Below are 19,707 nucleotides of genomic sequence, written 5' to 3' on the forward strand. Positions count from 1 at the left end.
CGATTACGGGGTAACACAGCCGAGTTTCCCGCTGGCAGAAAGGGAGCAGGCATTTTTGAAATTCCACAATAAAGCCACTAAATCAGCAGGGAGCTTATCTATCGTATAATGCTCTTTGCATGAGTTATGTGCAATCGTATTTTTTTTTCTCCGAGGTCAACGCGATAACTGCTAGGATCACCCGGGATGTTTATTCTTGCCACAAGTATTTTCTTTTAGTTGTGGACGTTATTACGCACGAAAGCGTTTAAGTTGGTTTACACCTGCCAAATCAGCATTAAATCATGACATACCTTGTAGTGCAATGACCTGGAGCCATTTCATTCTCACTGCAATTCAAAAACCAGATAAACAAAAGCAACATGTTTACGGACAAGCAAATTTATTGCATAAAGCATATTGTACTTCACCAATTCTGCTGCTTGTTTCACATCACGCAAGGCTTTGTTCTTTTGCCTTTTTTCTCATTCATTTCCTGGTTGAGGCTCTTCAAAAGAAAGTGAATTCTTGTAAGGCAGAAAAACCTGACCACTGATTTTGTAAGTTCCAGGCAATGTTCCCCACAACCAATTTGTGGCACATTTGTGCTCACTTTCTCGAGCATGCTGAAAGCAGCTTTAGAATGCAGACGCGTTCTGCTAAATTCATACGTTAGCCTGATTCCAAGAGCTTGAATCAGACGATACAGTGACTCCGACGGGTAGAGAAGCCCACCCAAGTCCCACTCTTTGGAGGCATCATCTGGGGGTTCTTTTGGGACGCAGTCTCTCGGCACAAGGCAGGCATCCCTGCATACTACACAGCTAGTTGAGAGAACACGCTTCCTGGCCACGTAGCCTGCAATGTAGTACACCAAGCGAGCATCGCTTCGTTTTTCAGTAGTCCGCATGGTCCACGGCCACTTCAACAGCCTCCATGGGGAATACATCATCCTGCTTCTCATTTTCCAGGAGTGCCTCTTACTCGTACTTCAGCTGTAGAGCATTGTTTGTGTTTGTACCACGTGTTTTAAAAGCAGCCCAAATCCTTAACTAGCGTGCGCGAGCGGGAACTTGCTGTGCGCCAGCACCTCAACAAATGACTATACTATCTTCACGAGCTATGTGAGCATGAGTTACCATCGACTGTTTCGCAAGTTCGCTCCGTCGTAGCGCGCCGGAAAGGAGAAAAAGAAACAGCATTTAGATGAGCTAGCTAAAGATTTGGCCGGCTGTACATGTATGCATACGTTAACATGCTAGAACTATACCTTGCGTCAAAGTGACTGCGCAAGCAGCTGAATTTTCCTGCAGCGGTTTGTCGGCCCTTGGAATGGCACGCGCCCACTTCAAGAACAGTCTTGGCAAGTAGGCGCACGGAAAAGGAACACTCTTTTTGAACAAGATTTGTAACCGGAATCGCACCCTGGCACGAAGCAACACCTCTGAGTTTTTTTCTTTGAAGTTGAAGGCATCTTCGTCAGCCCACAGCAGTCATAAATAAGCAGCACAGGCAACAATCTGCAGCAAAACAAACCGTGAAAATCCGGCGCCCAAGCGCTGTCTAGCCGTACTCGTTGCCTTCTCTCCGCCGTCTCTGCGGAAATGCTGACGGCGCCCCGGGCGGCAGCGCTCTGTATGGCCCTAGCGGCAGTCACGCACAATGGGATCACCCCTCTCTATGGGAAGGGCGCCGCGGTCATCACACCTCCCCTTTCTAGCCACCCTAGTCGCGGTCGCTAAAATCCGCGCCTTCGTCGTTCGTTTTGTTTTTCCCTCGCACCTCTCGAGGAACTAAAGTTGCCGAGCTACTTGAGTACCTGTGCTTGCTTCTGGCAAGAAGGTGAGTCTCGTTTCTTCTAAATTTGTTGTCTCGAAATGCTGGTATCTGAAAACGCAATTTGAGCTGAGATACGATTCTTCGGATACCATGTCAACTTTCCAGAGGGAACATTATACAGACTACGCGCCTGCGAGCATTGTGCCGAAAGCGAACAGTACGGTGCCAGTGACAGTGGCGGTGACAATGCCGATTCAATAACATATTGCGCGACGCCATTTTTCGAGCCGATTGCAACGCGATACCGCACTCCGTATCCAGAATGTGATGGTTCAGTGACCAGCGAGGAGGAGGAGTAGTAGATTTTATTGAAGAGAAAGGAGGAGAGGTCGGCCTGGAGAGAGTGTCTCTAGCCTGCTACTCATCGCTGGGGAAAGGGGAAGCGGGAAATACAGGGAAAGGTAGGTGGCGGGTGATTATGTTATGGTACAATGAGCTACTATATACACGTCCAATTTGTGGATGCACACTGTAGACGCGATACACGCAAGAGTAATCTTGCCCACACAAAACGTAATCTTGTCACAGAAAGTTATGGCACAAACACATTTCGCACTGACTGCACGTCTCACAGGTTGTAGAGGCGATCGTCTAAACCAGTGTCACTTAGAAAGTTCAAAAGTAATCTTATGGCACGTTGAGCACAGTCAACACTGTTGGAGACTCCTTACGGCGCAGGGTGGTAGACAGCTGTTTCACTAAAAGGCCACTCACTCATCAGTTAAAATTGTTGAACCTGCAAAACGGCTTCTCGGATCTTCCGTACGATGCGAACAACGTGGACGGCCTCCTTACAGATTCTGCAAAAACCTGCAGCGACAAGTTCTCAGGTATTGTCAAGATTACAGGCTAGTACATCCACTTTGGATTCGTGTCGGGCCGGCCACGTATGGTAAGGCACGTAGAAAACCTTCCTCCTGTCGACCTGCTCACTGGACACATGGATGCGATTTCACTGACCAGGAGCTCTAAAATACAACTCTGTTTAATTCAGTGGGCCATTCATATCTGGTAGTCTTGCACCATTTATACCAGGGGCATACGCAGGTCTCTTGAAGCCAACATTTGTGAATGAATTGCTGCTTATAGGCACATTCAGAAACATACTGAAAAATAATTTTGGGAGATGCCGTTTAATGCCAGTCAATGAAAACTAATAAGTAACCGTGTATTGCATTTGGACCTGTTGTTTGTAACTTTTCTTTGTCTGCGTTCACATCCCTTAAACTGCTGGGTACTGCAACTTGAAGTACTGCATTGTTTTGCACTTAATTCAACTTCAGCTGCAGTGAGTCGGCTGCCGGGTGGAAAGACTGCTACTGTTGAGGCTGTGGGGTTCTCACCCGTGCTGTTGGGACGAAGGAACGACAACACAGTAGTGCAAACAATCACAAGAGCATTTATTGCACCTCTCATAGATCAATGCCTGCTAGCCGAGTTGCTATCCACAACACATGCCGATGGGCGCGCGACAAATCGCGGAAGTCTGACTCACCGAGACCGGATAACGAGCGAATATGTTCGCTCTATGCTGGATACCAACACCTGGTCGTTCGCGCGTACGGTCACGCGAACGGAGGCGCGTTCGAACGAGGCCTCGCGAGACGGTCTTGCAGAAGCATGGATCGGCGCACGCGCGGAACGTCCGCGCTGCTTGCCGAGCTCGAGCCAAAGAGGAAGAGCCTTCTCCTTTCCGCGCCCAAGTAACCCCGCTGTTACATGGTCTAACGCGTGAGAGTCACGCATCCCCACATCCCCCCAACGTTAAATCACTACATATTCCGGCGAAACATGTCACACAGTCTAACATCAACGCGTGCTTCGCGAACAAGGTAGTACATGCAACAGTGGCCGCGCCGAGGAAATGTCCACACGCTGTACATAACATGCGAGCCGACATTGTCCTAGGGTACACCTCTAGCGTCTGCTGGTCACAGCAGCAGCTCTGCAGACATGGCACGATTCCAGGCCAGGACTCCGGAAACGGCGATGCAGTAGCCGGTACGAGCAAGCGTCGCTCGCGCCGGCGCGCACTGCTGGCGAGAACCGCAGTAGCTGTTGGTGACCGCCGGCTCTTTTCTCTGCCGCCGAGGATTGCGAGCCGGATACAGGCGGCCGCAGAAGTCGCTGCGCCGGACTGGCCACAGCATCACCATTGCCCGGGGTGGCTCGATCGTAGTCCGGTGCAGCAGCGCAGACGATGCGCAGGTAACAGCAAACCAGGAGTGACTCCGCTCACGCTGCGTACACTCAACGCACTCGGCAAACACTAAAGTAGTGCAAGTGAGAGAAATTCTGCATGCGCATCGCCCACGTGGTACGTTGTTCAACTCGGCTAGCAAAAGATCGGGCGGCTACTTAGGCGGTAAGTTCACGTGAACGAAGCTCGCTTCCTTGAGTCGAACGAGTAATTTCAATTCATGCGAGGCTAACTAGAACGAGGGGAGCAAAGTGCAACACCTCAACGCCACGGTCCACCAGGTTGTGTCCCGCCACGTGCTACAGGCAGCTTCGTAATGCCTTAGGCCTAAAGCGTCGCTACCCTGACAACAACCGGCATCCAAAAAACACCCAAAATGAGCGCAAATACAGGCAGCCGCGAGGAGACATCAACTCTGTAGGTGGTCCTACCCCGCTCGGTGCACACAGCATCCGAGGTGACGGCGCCCACCGTCCCAGACGGTGTCGGAGCGCCCGGTGCCAGGCCGCAATACCAGTCAGCCCGTAGGGGCACCCGGCTCCCAGAGCCGCCACTTCATAAGAGTCAAAGAGATAGAAGGATCTATTTACATGAGAAATTCGGAGCACACGCGAGGCTTCCGTGCTCACTCGCTTCAGGCTTGCCATTGCTCCGCGGGCGCTAAGCCTCGCTCTCCCAGGATGTAGACCACGTGGCTCTCGTACCGACAAGTGCCATTAAAAAAAAAACACTTGCGAAAAGGCTTAGCATGTTGAGAAGTCCAAACACACTACAGCCACCGTCGCCTCGCTCAAGAAAGCACGCCGCCAACGCTAGCGATCAAAGTTAACGCTAGCCCTACGCTTCGGTTCAAACAGGTCTCGAACGAAGCAAAACTTAAAAACTATCGTCCGATGCCCCAAGAGGTCCACATTGGGCAGCCAGATGTGGGGTTCTCACCCGTACTCTTGGGACAAAGGAACGACAACACAGCAGTGCAAGCAATCACAAGGGCATTTATTGCACCTTTCATAGATCAATGCCTGCTAGCCGAGTTGCTATCCACAAAACATGCCGATGGGCGCGCGACAACTCGCGGAAGTCCGACTCACCGCGACCGGATAACGAGCGAATATGTTCGCCCCATGCTGGACACCAACGCCTTGTCGTTCGCACGTACGGTCACACGAACAGAGGCGCGTTTGAACGAGGCCTTGCGAGACGGTCTCGTAGAAGCATGGATCGGCGCACGCGCGGAACGTCCGCGCCGCTAGCCGAACTCGAGCCAAAGAGGAAGCGCCTTCTCCTTTCCGCACCCAAGTAACCCCGCTGTTAGGTGGCGTTAGCAGAGCCACACTCGCGCCATCTCTCGCAATGCGCTTCAACCACACCGACGGCCGCAGGCACCAGGCGACGCGGCGAAGCCGGATTACAGGAGATGGGAGCTATGCGGGAAAACAACTTATCGGGGGACGCGTGAGAGTCACGCATCCCCACAAGGGACGTATCAAGTCATGGTTGTGGCGTGTGCCCGAGTATCTCAGCAATACTTGAAAAAGACTCATTATGTCTGTACAGAATTTAAAAAATCTAAAATGCCTTTAGAGCTTTGTATTAAACTTTTCCATCTTACACAAGAAAAAATAATTTCTACTCAAAGCTCTAGACATATCAGAGAAAATAAATTCCTTAGAGATTTTATGACAACTCAAGCAGGTGTCGTTACTTGAGTGTTTGTCAAGTATATATTTTTTTCGCTGCATTGGCTTTAAAGTGGTACTGGCATTATATTTTCGACAAACCTGTTTCTGTTGCATGAAAGAATGATCTAGACCTCTAAACTCTAGAAAATATTGGGACAATCTTTAGAGTGCTCTACAAAATTTATTATAACTTTCCCTAGAGTACACTGTGTTTAACGTCATAACGTGGTATGGGGTCACATGAAAGCATGACATTGTCGCGTTTTGACACTTTCTCTGGCTTGCTTGGTCACCTTGTATGCTGTTACTTGTTTTGAGAATCAGTGTAGCAGCATAGTGGACAGCAGAGTGAGCCGAAGCGAGTGTGAAAGCGTCACAATGTCCTGCTTTGACATGACCACATACCATGTCATGACGTCACAACACAGCAGAAGCGAAAGTGAGACTAGCGGTAGAAAAGCTATTATATTAAATCATTTAGAGTCCTCTGAGGCTTGGAAGTATTTCTTCTGGATTTAGAGGTACTGCATCTTCATTTAAAGACAGAAAAGAAGACTTGAAAATATTCGGTCTTTACTTTTCAATGCTAATACTTGGACGCCATACTGTTCGGTATTTTGCATCTTGTATTTTAGTTCAACAGAAAGCTAGTGAGGATCTACTGTTCACTTTTTATACCCAACGAGATATATGCCTCGGCAAAGTGCGACATCTACATTTACTTTGTGACAGTAAAAGTGCCCAGTAGACAATTTGTGATATTTCTAATTTTGCCAACACATATAGGTGTCTTTAGCCAAAGTCTATCTAATACATTATCCGTCTCAAATTTTTCCTATCACTTGTGCCTTCCTTTGCAGCCTAGTGATTCTCTTCACATTAGATCATATGCCAAGTGATAACCATCCATTTTAGCATCATGATATTTTTTATTCACTTATGCTAAATATAATGTGTAACCGGCAGCGAAGTATAGCTAGTTATGTTCAGAAGGAGCCTCTCCCAATTTTAAAATTGGGCTCAGTCCAAGTTGCACAATCTGTGTGGCTTGTGTAGTTCAACAATTGTACTATTAGTTAATTACTGTAGCAAATTTGATGTTGATGCCAAAATTTCCTTACATTGCAACTTGCAACTTTTCAGAAACAATATTGACAAACACCTTCGTCTCTGTACCTGTCCTGATGATGTCATGTAGCAAATGTGACTTATTTATGTGTTTTAGCAATTTTTATGCATACCGTCATGTATGCCTTAGGAACTGTTGAGAGAGACAAATTATTTCAATTTAAATAGCATAGTTGCAGCAGCATATTTGTGCGTGATGTGCACTTCAGTGCTTAGCTGTGTGGTGAGTGAGTGAGTAGCAGTATAATTTTTACACTTTTTGCTTAAGCATATGGCGTTATGTGCGAACGTGCGCGAAATATTGCTTTTTACCCGAAGGAAATTAACTGGTCCATTATTTTGATTGTATGCATGGTATCTTGTTTCTCTTGCATTTTGTCAACAGTGAGTTCTATGTCAGACTGTCTCATCTGTGATGCCATTTAAGCTTACTTTGCAAGGCAATTTTTTGTGATAACCTGCCATGGTGGTGCAGTGTCTTTGGTGTTGATGCTGCTAAGCCCGAAGGCGCACGATCAAATCCCAGCCACGGCGGTCACATCTTGATGGGAGTGAAATGCAAAAACGCGTACCTTGCATCAGGTGCACGTTAACAAACCCCAGGTGGTCAAAAATTACTCCAGAGTTTCCCTGCTATGGTGTGCGTCATAATCATATCGTGGTTTTGGCTCATAAAAATCTCAGAATATTTATCATTTTAACATATTCGTGTTATTTAGTCAAGGTGTCTGAAATATATTATGCCACTCGTGTTTATTATCCGATTCATAACGTCTTTGCTGTGGAGTGATCTTTCTCGAGTAAGATCTTGTGCCACGTCATACCATTCGTGTTGGTGTCTTATTTTTTTCTCTTAATTCACTATTTTCAACAAATTCGTTTTTACCATGCATGTTTACTTCTGAGATGTAGTTTATACTCAGTTATTCATCACTTGCCTTTTTTTTGTCATACTACACTGTGTTTTCAGTCATGCATTCTTGTAGTTTCTGTGTGATCAAGAGTTGAACCACTGCTCACCTAGTTTCAGTACACCATGCAGTCAATATTTTGTCTGTTTGAAATTAGGCTTTATTGTGTGACAGTTCACCATTTGCTGTTGCTGCTTTTACTAACAAAAGATGTGTACCTGTTTTAGCCCCCTGGTACCGTAATTCCTGATATAATTGCTTTCTGACATGTGCACACACTCTTAATGGCACGTGCGGAACTAACGTTTGCACAAGCCAGCAGTGCCTACATATATAGCTGAAATGGGGCAAGAGCTCTAGTGATAGAATAAGCTGCACTATATGCAGTAAGTGCTCAGTAAAGATTGAAGATGACTGCTGCCAAATAGGAATTTCTTTTTAAATGCAGATAATATATACACTGAAAGAGTAACAGTATACAGAACAGTGTGGGTGTTACTCTTGCAAATTCCTGTCCTTGTGCACCGCCTTTTTCTGTTTATGTATGTGTACTAGTGAGCCAGTGTCTGTGCTATAATTCATTCGCGTGTTGTCTGGTGGCATCTACTTTGCAAGAGTGTGCGTAAAAACACTACAAGGATGTCAAGCAAAGATTACACAATCTCTTTACATGAATGCAAATTTCAGCAACTTTGAAATTTTGCCTCTCGCGTATGTTGACAGTGACTTGTACAAGCATTCCTAATGATTACTGTATACTTGCGAAATAAATGGCACTACACAACCAGCCAAACAAGGGGAGATAACAGGTTCTCACAGGGCATAGAGCCTATACAGTAAGGCAGTACAGTATAATGTGACGTTCAAAGAGAAAAAGCTGTTGTTCTAATGGACAAATTTGCATGGAAATTAAAAAACATAGTGACCACAATTTAGATTACTGCTGCTCTTCTGGTGTGTGCATATTTGCATTTAAAAAAAATCAATTTCCCAGTTGACAGATTTCAGGGTTACACATTCATATTGAAATCACCGACAACTACCACAGGTGTAGTGTCATCACATCTAACCCATGCAACATGAGTAGCCATAAACCTTACAGGGCCATAAGCCATTGCATTTTTTGCTTGCTTACAGGAGTATATATGAGCCATTGCTTAAAGGAGTATATGAGCCATTGCTTACGGGGGTATGTGAGCCATTGATGATGACAGTTTTCAACATGCTGTTAGGTATGTTGTATGTGTGACTTGAAATAATGTAAGCACTGTTCGCTACACTTTGCTGTGTGCTTGTAGCTTCTGCCTTACGGGGCCTGTGAGCCATTGCATTTTCGCTTGCTTATGGGGCGAGTGCTTACAGGGGTATGAGCCATTGATGATGATAGTTGTGTGCGGACAAGAAAATTCTATGGTACCCTAGCCATGTGCAGCTCCGCTGTGAAACGATGCGATTACGAGGCACACCATACTGGGGCACTATGGATTAATTTTAAATGCCTGGGGTTCTTTGGTGAGCACCCAAGGCTCAGCCCACAGGTGTTCTTGCCTTTCTGCCCACATCGAAATGCGGCTGCCGTGGCCCGGATTTGGTCTCGCAAACTCGTGCTTAGCAGCACAGTGCCTTAGCCAATAACCTACCATGGCGGTTTTCAAAAGCTTGGCTGTCATTTTCTCATTGACATTTTTCATATAATTATATTTAAGAAGTTGATTAAGACTAATTACACAATTAGGCAGAATACAAAAAATAAACAGAGTATCTCCAAGCGATGGCAAACAACATTACCTTGGTTCTGACCAGCTACATGGCATTTGCATATTTTTAAACCTTGGTGCACGATAAATGGGACACCCTGTATATAGCTTAATGCAAACAAAGCATCATCACAATCCAATGTGCGGCTTCTGCAATGCCCAGAGAGCGTGCTGTTATTGCCTCCACCTCCGCTAGTATAAAAGCAATGAGTAACTTCACCGACACAATATACTTTTTTCACTCTTGGAAATTGGCTCATCGTATCTTCACTTGTTGCAATCACTATCGAAGAACGTGCCACAATTATGTACTGCTTCAAGTGGCAACTACCATAGAGTAGCATACAATTACTTATTGTAGGAAACTCTATGGCAACTATAGCAAAAGCACGCCATCTGGCCACTTAATATTTTGATAGCTGAATGAGTTCTTGGTAAGTTCGTTTCTTCACTGCCGAACGGCGCGAATATTTGGCGCAAACATGTAAGGAAGGAAGAAAGGGAGGAGGGAACATTGCAAAGCTCCGATAAAAAAGGGGCGAACGGAGGCAGAGAGCATGGTGGAACACCGGCGGCTGTTATAGCTGGGAGATTAGTTGACTGCGCCAAATGCATTGTAGGATATGCGAGTTGGCACTCTTGCATATGTTACTCTGTGGTCCATTTAATTGATATCCCACTAAAAGGGGAAAAAAAAACAATCTAGCTCCAAACGAGGAATCGAAGCCAGGCCAACATCGTGGTTACGCTTGTGCATTGCAGTGAAGTTCAACATATGACCATAGAAGCTATCTCCAAAATTTTAAGCTAGTACCTATCCTTGCCAAAAGTTGTGAATAGCGCGGAGCTTTTCCTTTTCTTCTTGCACAACTTCCGACTTTAAAAAAAAATTTCAACCAATTATTTAGTCTTTAAAGCTTGTTTACAACCAGGCTCTAAAGATTTTCAGAGGCTATTCGAGCAGTTCTTTTGATGACAATTATAAATATTGCATTTAAAATTGATCTTAATCTGTGATAGTTGGCTGTCTCTCCAGTCAGTACAGGCATCGCACCTAATTATGCCAAAATAAACATTCCTTCTTTAAATACAAGGGATATTCTGAAAGCAAGTTTTGTCATTTCTTTTAAAGCGAATATGGTGCACCAGGTGAAACAAACAATCGCCATAAGAATCCACACCCGTTGCTGGCTCAACGACGGAGGAGGAGGAATGACGTCAGCGGAGGAGGAATGACGCATGTTCAGAGCGCTGAAGAAGATAGAGTAGCAGCAGACCACCGTGCCTGAGGTTAGTCGAGCACAAATCACGGTGGCAGACAGATGTGTGCCGACAGTGTGATCGGCAATGGAAGTGCGTGCTGTTATCCGATGTGAATGGGCATGTGGGACTAGGCGTGAGGGACGCCATACACGCCTACAGATTGTGTATGGTGAAGAGGTCATGTCTCGGGCCTTGCATCGCAGAGCATTTAGTTTTACCACAGTGGTTTCTACAAACTGATTGCACGACAAATGTCTGAATGTGGGTGGCGACCATGTGGAAAAATAGCGCAAGGTGTATAGTTCATGGTGCCATGGTGCATCTTTTTTTTTGGCAAAACGGTTTGTGTGTGAAAATAATGAAACTTACTTTCGGAATGTCCCTTGTATGTGCACCTGCATCTAACTATTCGATACTTACTATTCGTATTCAAAAAAGGTGATATTCACAAAGCTCTAGCAAAAATACTATATAAACACTACAGATTGTGAGCTGTTCGCTGTTTTACATGCATGTTCCGTTCCTTCCCATCATTACATCGGGAAAGTGATGTCCAGCCGACTGAACGATTCTCACAAGTCCAATGGGACACTGCGTCACTTGCTAATCTTTATAAAAGATTTCGAAGCTACTGAGTATGTCCCTGGAACTACCATTGGGTCCTGAACTGAGATCACTGTGGAACACTCAGCTATCCAATGTTCTCAAGTCTGTTGCCTAATTCCAATGGCAGAATTTAAATGGGCAATCAACTACGTGAATAAGCATTTTTTCTTTTTTTAGTACAAGGAGGCACAATGCACTACCAGAAACTACGCAATTGAAACAAGAGCTCCTGCAAAGCAGGGAGTCGAGGGAGTGTGGGTGCCGATACGGTTCTGGAGTTACCAGGATAGTGGAGTTCCACCTTGTTTTGGTGGTTTTGCCAGAGCACATGAATTTGATGCAACAGGTGTTCTAAACGTGCCACTGCAACAACTGGCCAGCACTTTTGATCAGCTATTGGAACAGTCTTGCTACAAGCAGGCACGCCTGCGATGGCGTGTAGCTTTCCGAGGGAACTAACTCAATAGAGTGCATTTGTCAACGCTGTCCCGTGTGTTAACAAGTGCAGTCTCATTACCTCTGCAACAGACCTTGTATAAGTATACCATGCATGCAAGAAAAACAAGAATATGTTACATATGTACAACCCAGATTTATTACACCATTGTTCTACATCTGAAGAGCCATTAGTACTTTTTACGTGCTCCCAAATAAAGGCTACATACATCTTCTTGTACTCGGTTAGGCTGCCTCGTATCTTTGGTAGCCAAGTAATTCAGTGCTTTCGAGGTTCCCAAAGGCAGCTCGAGCTGCAATATCTATGCGATGGGAGCACTGCCGATGCCAACACAAAGCGCTTAGTAAATGCTGCCAAGACTTGCCATTGCACAGTTTCAGCCCAAGTACGAGGTTTATCCCTGAAATGCAGTCTGTCTTCCCCTGTGTACGAAAGTACAAAAGCACATTTGCCCACTAAGTATGTGGCATGATGCGCCCATCGTCAGAACATTTGTGCAAAAGGTGCTCGTGTTAAACAGCAGTTTTCCAAGCGTGCAACAGAAGTGCACCGTTATGCAAGATATTTGCCTCTCTTCAGTGATGCGTGTTGACAAAATCACTAGCACGCAAGCAGAGCTACGATAATCTTAAGGGTAGTAATTTCACAGAAACATCAATTAAAATGAGTCTCAAAATTATGAACCAGTGTGCGCCACTCATTGCTATTATCAGCATTTTATTCCCCTATGCGCAGAGCGTGCGAGTCCTGTTTAATGTAGTGATGGTATTAACTTGAAATTTGAAGTACCACCTAATCAGAGTATGTCCTTTGCTCACTGACCGATAAGCAAAAAAATATATATATTAATTGCAGTAGTGATATTTATAAATGACTGCATGTTGTGTGCCAAGGCTACACCTTGACTGTGAGAGATGACTTGTTGGAAGGCTTCAAATTGGTCTTGATTGTGTGAGGTTAATGCTAAGTAAGTGTGGCAGCAACAATGTTAAGGTATATTAAGTAATAACCTGAAATTGTATCATCCCACAAGTGCAAGCACTACACGGACTGTATACCAAACATGCCTAGAAAAATGCATTCACACAAACGGATATCCATCCAGAGCTCGCACCACAATTCAGTAGAGTTTGACATCATTTATCTCAAGCATACTGCAACATATCAAGAATTGTCATTTTTAAGGAGTTGGAAGCTACGTAATTATTACACAAGGAAAAACAAGCATTTAAAAAAATTTGCTAAACGTACGAGAAAAAAAAAAAAACCCCAGCAACAATGGCAGCAAAGGTAATAAAAGGTAAAAAAAAAGTATAAGCAAGCACCGACAGTGGTAGTCACTACTGTATGTCTTTCACACACAATTGATTTATTCCTTGAAGAACCACGTGCACCAACTAATGGTGAATTTTTTTGTTGGCATGCATCACACATGCAAACAAAACTGTCACTGTAAGCTACAGAACTCGGGATACGCCACCTGTGAAGGTATAGCCACATCTGTGAGAAAATACGTGCACCACATGATTGTGGCACACATCATAAAGGCTGAGAAGAAGCAAACGTTCTGCTCCACATGACAAATCGCTCTCGGGAGCATGGTTGACAACATGCTGCAGATAGCCAGATGGTGAGGCCAACGGAAAGCATTTTCTTTGGTCACACGGGCGATTGGCACACAAAAACATTGCTCTCTATCAACCCTGCCTGGAATTGTCACTGATCGCAGTGGAGAATGCATTAATTACAAACCTTATCATGTGACTACTGCAGCAGAGCAGCAGATGGCCAGTGTGTAGTCATGCCTCCATTGTTACCTTTGACGCAAGCAACTAACTATCTGTGCATATTTATGCACTAGTGTGGCCATGCCTTAATGGCTTTCAATGTTCACCAGCATACCACGTGCATGTGTTATTACACTAACAGTGATTCATCATCACTGTAAGACACCCAAGTTTATCAAACATCGTTAGCAATAATCAACAAGGTGTTATGCAAACCATAGAATAATTCCTTGTTGCATGGCAGAACAATTCTAAAAGGCATATCAACAGCTCTAGTAAGGCACATGAATGTGTTCAGTACACTAACAGCTTTAATGTCAAAAACAACTGCCATTTGTAAGCGATGCATAGTACAAGCTGCACAGCAGCAAGAGTAGAAAACCACCATAATGTTCTATGTGTAAAGTAATCTAGTGCTCTCAGGTAAAAAATAAGGACACTGTGAAACAGCTCATGAAACAAGCAAATGAAAATGCAGGCCTTGAATAATGCAATTTATTTTCTAAAAAACTGCGATTTATCTTTCAATAGAGAGTACTAGAATTAATGCATTCAATTCCATTAGTGTAGAGCAGATGGAATGTGCAGCCTATTGAGCAAAGTCAACGTTTCTAAGTAACAGGCAACAGAATTCATTCCCGACAGTCGTTCAGCCACGCAAGATTACCTACTATTTCGTTCAACAACTTTGCACCACACCAACCAACAACTTGGATATAACCACTTGCAGGATCGTTTAAATATCTGAAGAACCCAAACCGGAAAGCGAAATCAAATCTCATTGGTAAAGTACAACATTCACAGAGTTCGCTGTTATATAAAGCTTCTATGTCATCCACTTTCCTGGTGAAGTAGACCCTCGGCACAAGTTGATCAGAAAGCTCCCACCCTCGTACACTCATGATGTAGCCCACTGCACGTAATTGCAGCTTCTCACCACGTCTCTCAAGGTCGCTGTAAATACACAATGTGCAGGAGTTTCGCAAACGTGAGAACACATTCAACATTTGATCCAGCAGATGTTAGCCTGGTCTCCATGCCGAATTGGCTGAAAAATCGACTTCTCCTGTGACCTTCCAGAGATGGGGGGCACTGTCTGTGTCTAGCCTTGGTCATTCTTCCTCCACATGGCTGCGTGGATCAAAGGTGGCGAACGTGTCGATACTGGTGCCAAACGGAAGAGGAACCTGCTTGGTCTCTAGAGCTTGGCCCTGAGGCTGCCCATCAGCTTTTCAAGCTTCATGGCCTTTCCCATGTCTCCCTTGATCTTCATCTTGCCACTCATGAAGGCTGCTGTTGGCTTCAGGCTGCCCGCAAACATCTTGAGCAGGCTGTCGGTGTCCATGGTGAAGACGACGTCGGGCGAGTTGCCTTCTGAGGGCTGGCCTTTGCCCACGCTGCCCTGTCCCGTTCGGAGATCCACGAAGAAGTCATCACCACCTGTGCAGATGTGCAGAAAGGAGTAAAGAGTTTATCAGTCTGTCAACAGCATATTTTCTCCCCAAGCCTTGCCTTGACCGTGCACCTTCTGAGGGTTACACATGCACTTTATCAACGAAGAGTTACCTTCAGATGCAGTACACAAGTAGCAGCAAACATGGAAAAGCACATTGTTTTTAAATTATGGTGAATTTTTCAGAAACTTTGGTGTTGCCAATTTCACCTCGTTCAGGAACACAATTGTCAGTACAGTTAAACTTCAACATAACGAAATCCTCGATATAGCAAAGTATTTACCTTTTCATACCCTCTTGTCCAGTTGGGACTACACTTCTAAATACTATGTTGTTAGAACCTCAATATAACAGTGTTTGTATGCGACTTCAGTTTAACGAAATTTCACTGCCGCCACAAAGGAATGCCGAGACAATAAATGGAAACTTCTGCGGACGCAGATGGTCAAATGATTGAATTACAAGCAGCTGCTTGCAAACGCACCTGTCTAATCGTGCACCGCGCGACAAGAGTGACCGCTGAAGTGGAGCCTCGAGATGTTCTCTATAAAGTCTAAGTGCGATAAGATCCTATCGGGCCCCGCACATTGTGTGCTTTAGGTGCGAGTGGAAGTGTGCGAGGGTGAGAAAAGAAAGATGGTGACTTCACAAGTGCCACCTTCCTGGGCAAGCTCATGATAATGCGATAAAATGTGCAAGAGGGCTGGGAGGTCAGAGTGGGGGGTAAGTTGGCACACGTCTCGATATTGGCGTGCATCTCGGCCATGGGTGCACATGGCTGAAAGCAGGACTGAGTGTATCTGCAGCCGCACACCCCGATTTGTAGGTAATCTGCTATGTGTGCAAAGAGTTGGCGTGCCGAGACGGCGTGGCACCATGTAAGCCGTCTTATCGTGCACTTAGCATTGGAGGTTGCGTAATCTCTAGTTTCTGTGACTTGTTGGAGTGAGAGGCAGGCGAGGTATTTGCTCCCCACTGCTGTCACTTTTGCTGATAGCGTCGTCCCAGTGCGGGCGACGCTACGAGCTGTGGGGGCGGAGTGCACGCAAAAGCGCAGCTGGCTTCGCTTAATTCGTGCCACTGAGAAGATATCGTCGATGTACCTGGCATGAAATCGTATCATTTGTCGGCGACTCCCAAATTTTATCAAAATGAATTGTTTTCTCATTCAAACTTGCTTTTTTCGATTGCCCTAAAGAAAAATCCATTGGTGACTGTACTTATTTGCATAAAAGGGCGAACTTCAATAGAATGAAATTTGAACATAATGAAGCAAATTGATGATTTTACCGACTGCATTATATCGAGGTTTAAATGTATAAATTTGCTTGGAACAAGTACAACTTTTGCGACCTGTCACCAACACAATACAGTGCAGTCCACTTATAACGATACCACATATAACGATATATCGGTTATAACGATGGGTCGACATGAGAGTGTCATTTTATGCATTAGGTCTATGGGGAAGAAAACCATTTATAACGATAGGTTATTCACCGCATATCGGATATAACGATCAAAATTTTGCAGTCTGGACGGCGCTTTCCGTGCCAAATAATCGCAACGTTTGCGTTGCTTAGTTCCCTGAAACGAACGATGTCGAGACGAGGCGATGTTTACCTCCGTAAGTTCGTATCTGCCGCCATTACCGCGCAGCGCGTCTCGCCCCGCCCGCGCACGAGTAGGCGCAGCCAACGTTGGCGCAGCGCGCCACAAGATGGCGCTAGCTGCTTCATGCGCATCGGCCACAGTCGCTCCGATAGAGAGAGAAAGAAAAAAAGAAGCGACAAGCAAAGCGGCGCGGTGGCGCCCGTCCCGCGTCTCTCTCGCGATAGCAGGCTGACGCCACCGAAGCAGCGTGCAACCAACGGTTCAACCCAGTTCGAAGATGGCGTCGACAAAGCGCAAAGCTGTGTCGCTTGACACGAAGATGGATATTTTGCAGGACTCAATGCGGCTTCAAGGTATGAGCTCGTTCAGTTAACGATATCAATCATCTTGAAAACCGGGAGCACCGCGATTGTGAAGGCAGGAGCTATCAGCGGCCATTCCGATCAGCGGAAAAGGGGTTAGAGACCCTTTGTACGCCGATGTTGAAGAGGCGCTTTACCAGTGGTTCATCACCAATTGCTTCAAGAAGGCGGGCTTTGTGCGTAAGGACGAACTTCCCCAACCCGCTGAGACCGACCCGGTGGAATTCGCTGACATAACCGAGCTCTGGGAGCTCGTTCCTACTGGTGACACAGGTGGTGTGTCGAAGGAGGAGTTTTTGACTGCAGACAGTGCTGCCTCGTTCTGCGATGAGGTCACCGACGAGGCGATCGCCGAAGATGTGCTGTCTCGACAGACGCAAAGTTGTGCGACGGTGGCGACGGCATCAGCGACAGTGACAACGAGATCGACAGTGGCACCTTGACCCCGACCACGATGTCCACGCAAAGTGCACTGTCGTCGATCGACTCCTTAATTGATTTTATGCATGCTAAAGGATTGCCGCCAGTGTTCGCGCAGCAGCTGGAATCCATGCACACCGCGGTTGTGAAGCTGAAGCTGCCGCAAAAGCAAGTGCAGATTTCGGACTATTTCGGCGCGCCTAATCCTTGACACGGTCATTGGCGCTAGAAATAAAGTTTGTTTTTCACGGCCTACTGTACACATCATCTATTCTTTAGAGCAAGTAGCGAATTCGAGTTCAGAGCTGCAAAGGTAAAGAGCGCAAACGCGTTTAAAAATTTTTTTTTTTTGGTAACTGCAGTCCAGATATAGCGATCATCGGTTATAACGATCATATTTTTCGTCTTTCTCGATATCGTTATAAGTGGACTGCACTGTACTTCCAACGAGCATCCTGCCAAAATCTGGAAGTGCCCACGCTGCTAGTAAACATTGGATGCAGCAGCTCAAAACTCCCACGCGCTGACAGCTACCTGAGAGCGTCCGAAATTGGCTGCACTGATAAGTCAGTGGCTACGCATGCTCTCTTATCACTGCTGCCTCACGCCGAATTCTACCAACACTACTGACTCCCGCAATCTTTCACACTGTGCACACAGCATGCTCCTGCATGTTTGATTACCATGCAGCGCAGTGCACGTTAGTGGTATGTTGTGTACTAGCCGGAATGAAATGCCAAAAGTAAACAGTTGGCTTGTATGTGGAGGGACGATGCTTTAGTACATGCAGCGCCATCTAACTGCAGCCGTGATGTGCCATCAGGAGCTTTCCATGAGTTGGGACTGCACTTTATAATGATAGATTTCTTTTTTTCATTCTTTTTCTGACTTTATTATTGGCTCAGATTAAGCCATGTTGCCATTATCACCGTGATTGGGCACTCAGCTTGACAAATACAGTAGACTCCCGTTCATTCGACTCCGGTTAATTCAAATTTTCGGTTAACGCAATCCTGACCGAAGGTTCTGGCTGGCGCCTATACATCTCTATGCGCCCAAACTTCCGTTATGACGATCTAAAAATTCGCCTTCGCCAAATAATCCTAACTTTACTGGTAAGCTTCGCCGCATTACAGTAGTGTTATGCGGTGAAGCATAGAACTGCAACGGGGCCGTTACGGGACATAGTTTGCGCTTCTGAATTATTAACGTGCACACGCGCGATCTCTGGTCACAGTATGAGCACTTATACACCTAATAAACACACTCATAGTCATTCGGAGCTGTTTCTACATTGAGGGAACGTTCAATGTTGAGGGAACGTTAAAAGTGCACAAGAAGAGTGGGGGTCTATCTAGAATTCTGAAGGCCTGCCAGTAAACTTCTTAGGCATCTCGATGCTCGTACTGTAACTGTAAATGGTGCAAGTGCATGTGTAAATTAAGGAACATGTTCTATGTCCAGTAATAATGGCATCTTTACCCTATTTATATGCTTTACCGCATAACACAGCTGTATTGCGGCGAAGCTTATTTTGAAAGCAATACTACCAAGTGAATCGACAGCATTTTCTGGCGTTTTTTTCTGCTTTTTGCTTCACTTGACTTGGATAACTAGACCAGTTTTGTCGGTCCCATCTGGATCAATTGGCAGAAGTCGACTGCAATAAGAATAGATAATGAAATGTATCATTACCAAGTACTAGCTCTTCTCATTTTGTTGGTAATCACTCAACTTATCAGCATTTCATCAGCATGCCAGTGGAGCACTGCAAGCCTTTGATAAGACAGCCCTTGTTGCTACAGTCGAACCCGACTATATCGAACTCGTTTACATCGAATTATTCCATATATCGAACAATTTCTGGACACGGTATAGTTACAATGAGTATATATAGCAAAAATTACGCTTACATCGAACAAAACTAGTAGCGACTCCCGATATATCGAACGTCAAGCGGCGGAAAGTGCCCCCGGAAGTTGGCTTTCCCTCGTGGTGTCGGGAAAACCCGGCGGCGCGGCTCCATCCAACCGCTCTCCCTACGTGACCGCGCTACCTCGGAGCCGCCGACACCCCCCTACAAAAAATGATCCTGGCCCGCCCGCCCGCAGCGCTTGCTCAGACAGCCAATCAGAGGAACTTGTGCTCTCGTCGTGCAAGATGGCGAAAGTGCGAGTTGTCCCGCTGCTTATCTGATTCATTGTGTGCGCCTTCTCCCGCAGTGTTGCCGTGATGAAGCGGCAGAATT

At 45.7% G+C, this 19,707-nt stretch overlaps 1 protein-coding gene across 1 annotated transcript in view; it reads right to left on the reverse strand.

The window, feature by feature from the left end:
- Window positions 1–11,937: 11,937 nt before the first annotated feature.
- Window positions 11,938–19,707, reverse strand: part of Hsdl2 (Hydroxysteroid dehydrogenase like 2) — a 31,050-nt gene continuing 23,280 nt past the window's right edge. Inside the window, exon 8 of the mRNA XM_050167916.3 lies at window positions 11,938–15,049. Coding sequence (XP_050023873.2) covers window positions 14,808–15,049 — 242 coding nt within the window. The 3' untranslated portion in view covers window positions 11,938–14,807. The remainder of the gene's footprint in view (window positions 15,050–19,707) is intronic.

The sequence above is a fragment of the Dermacentor andersoni genome, chromosome 11 (assembly GCF_023375885.2).
Source record: "Dermacentor andersoni chromosome 11, qqDerAnde1_hic_scaffold, whole genome shotgun sequence".
In the NCBI taxonomy this organism is placed as follows: Eukaryota; Metazoa; Arthropoda; class Arachnida; order Ixodida; family Ixodidae; genus Dermacentor; species Dermacentor andersoni.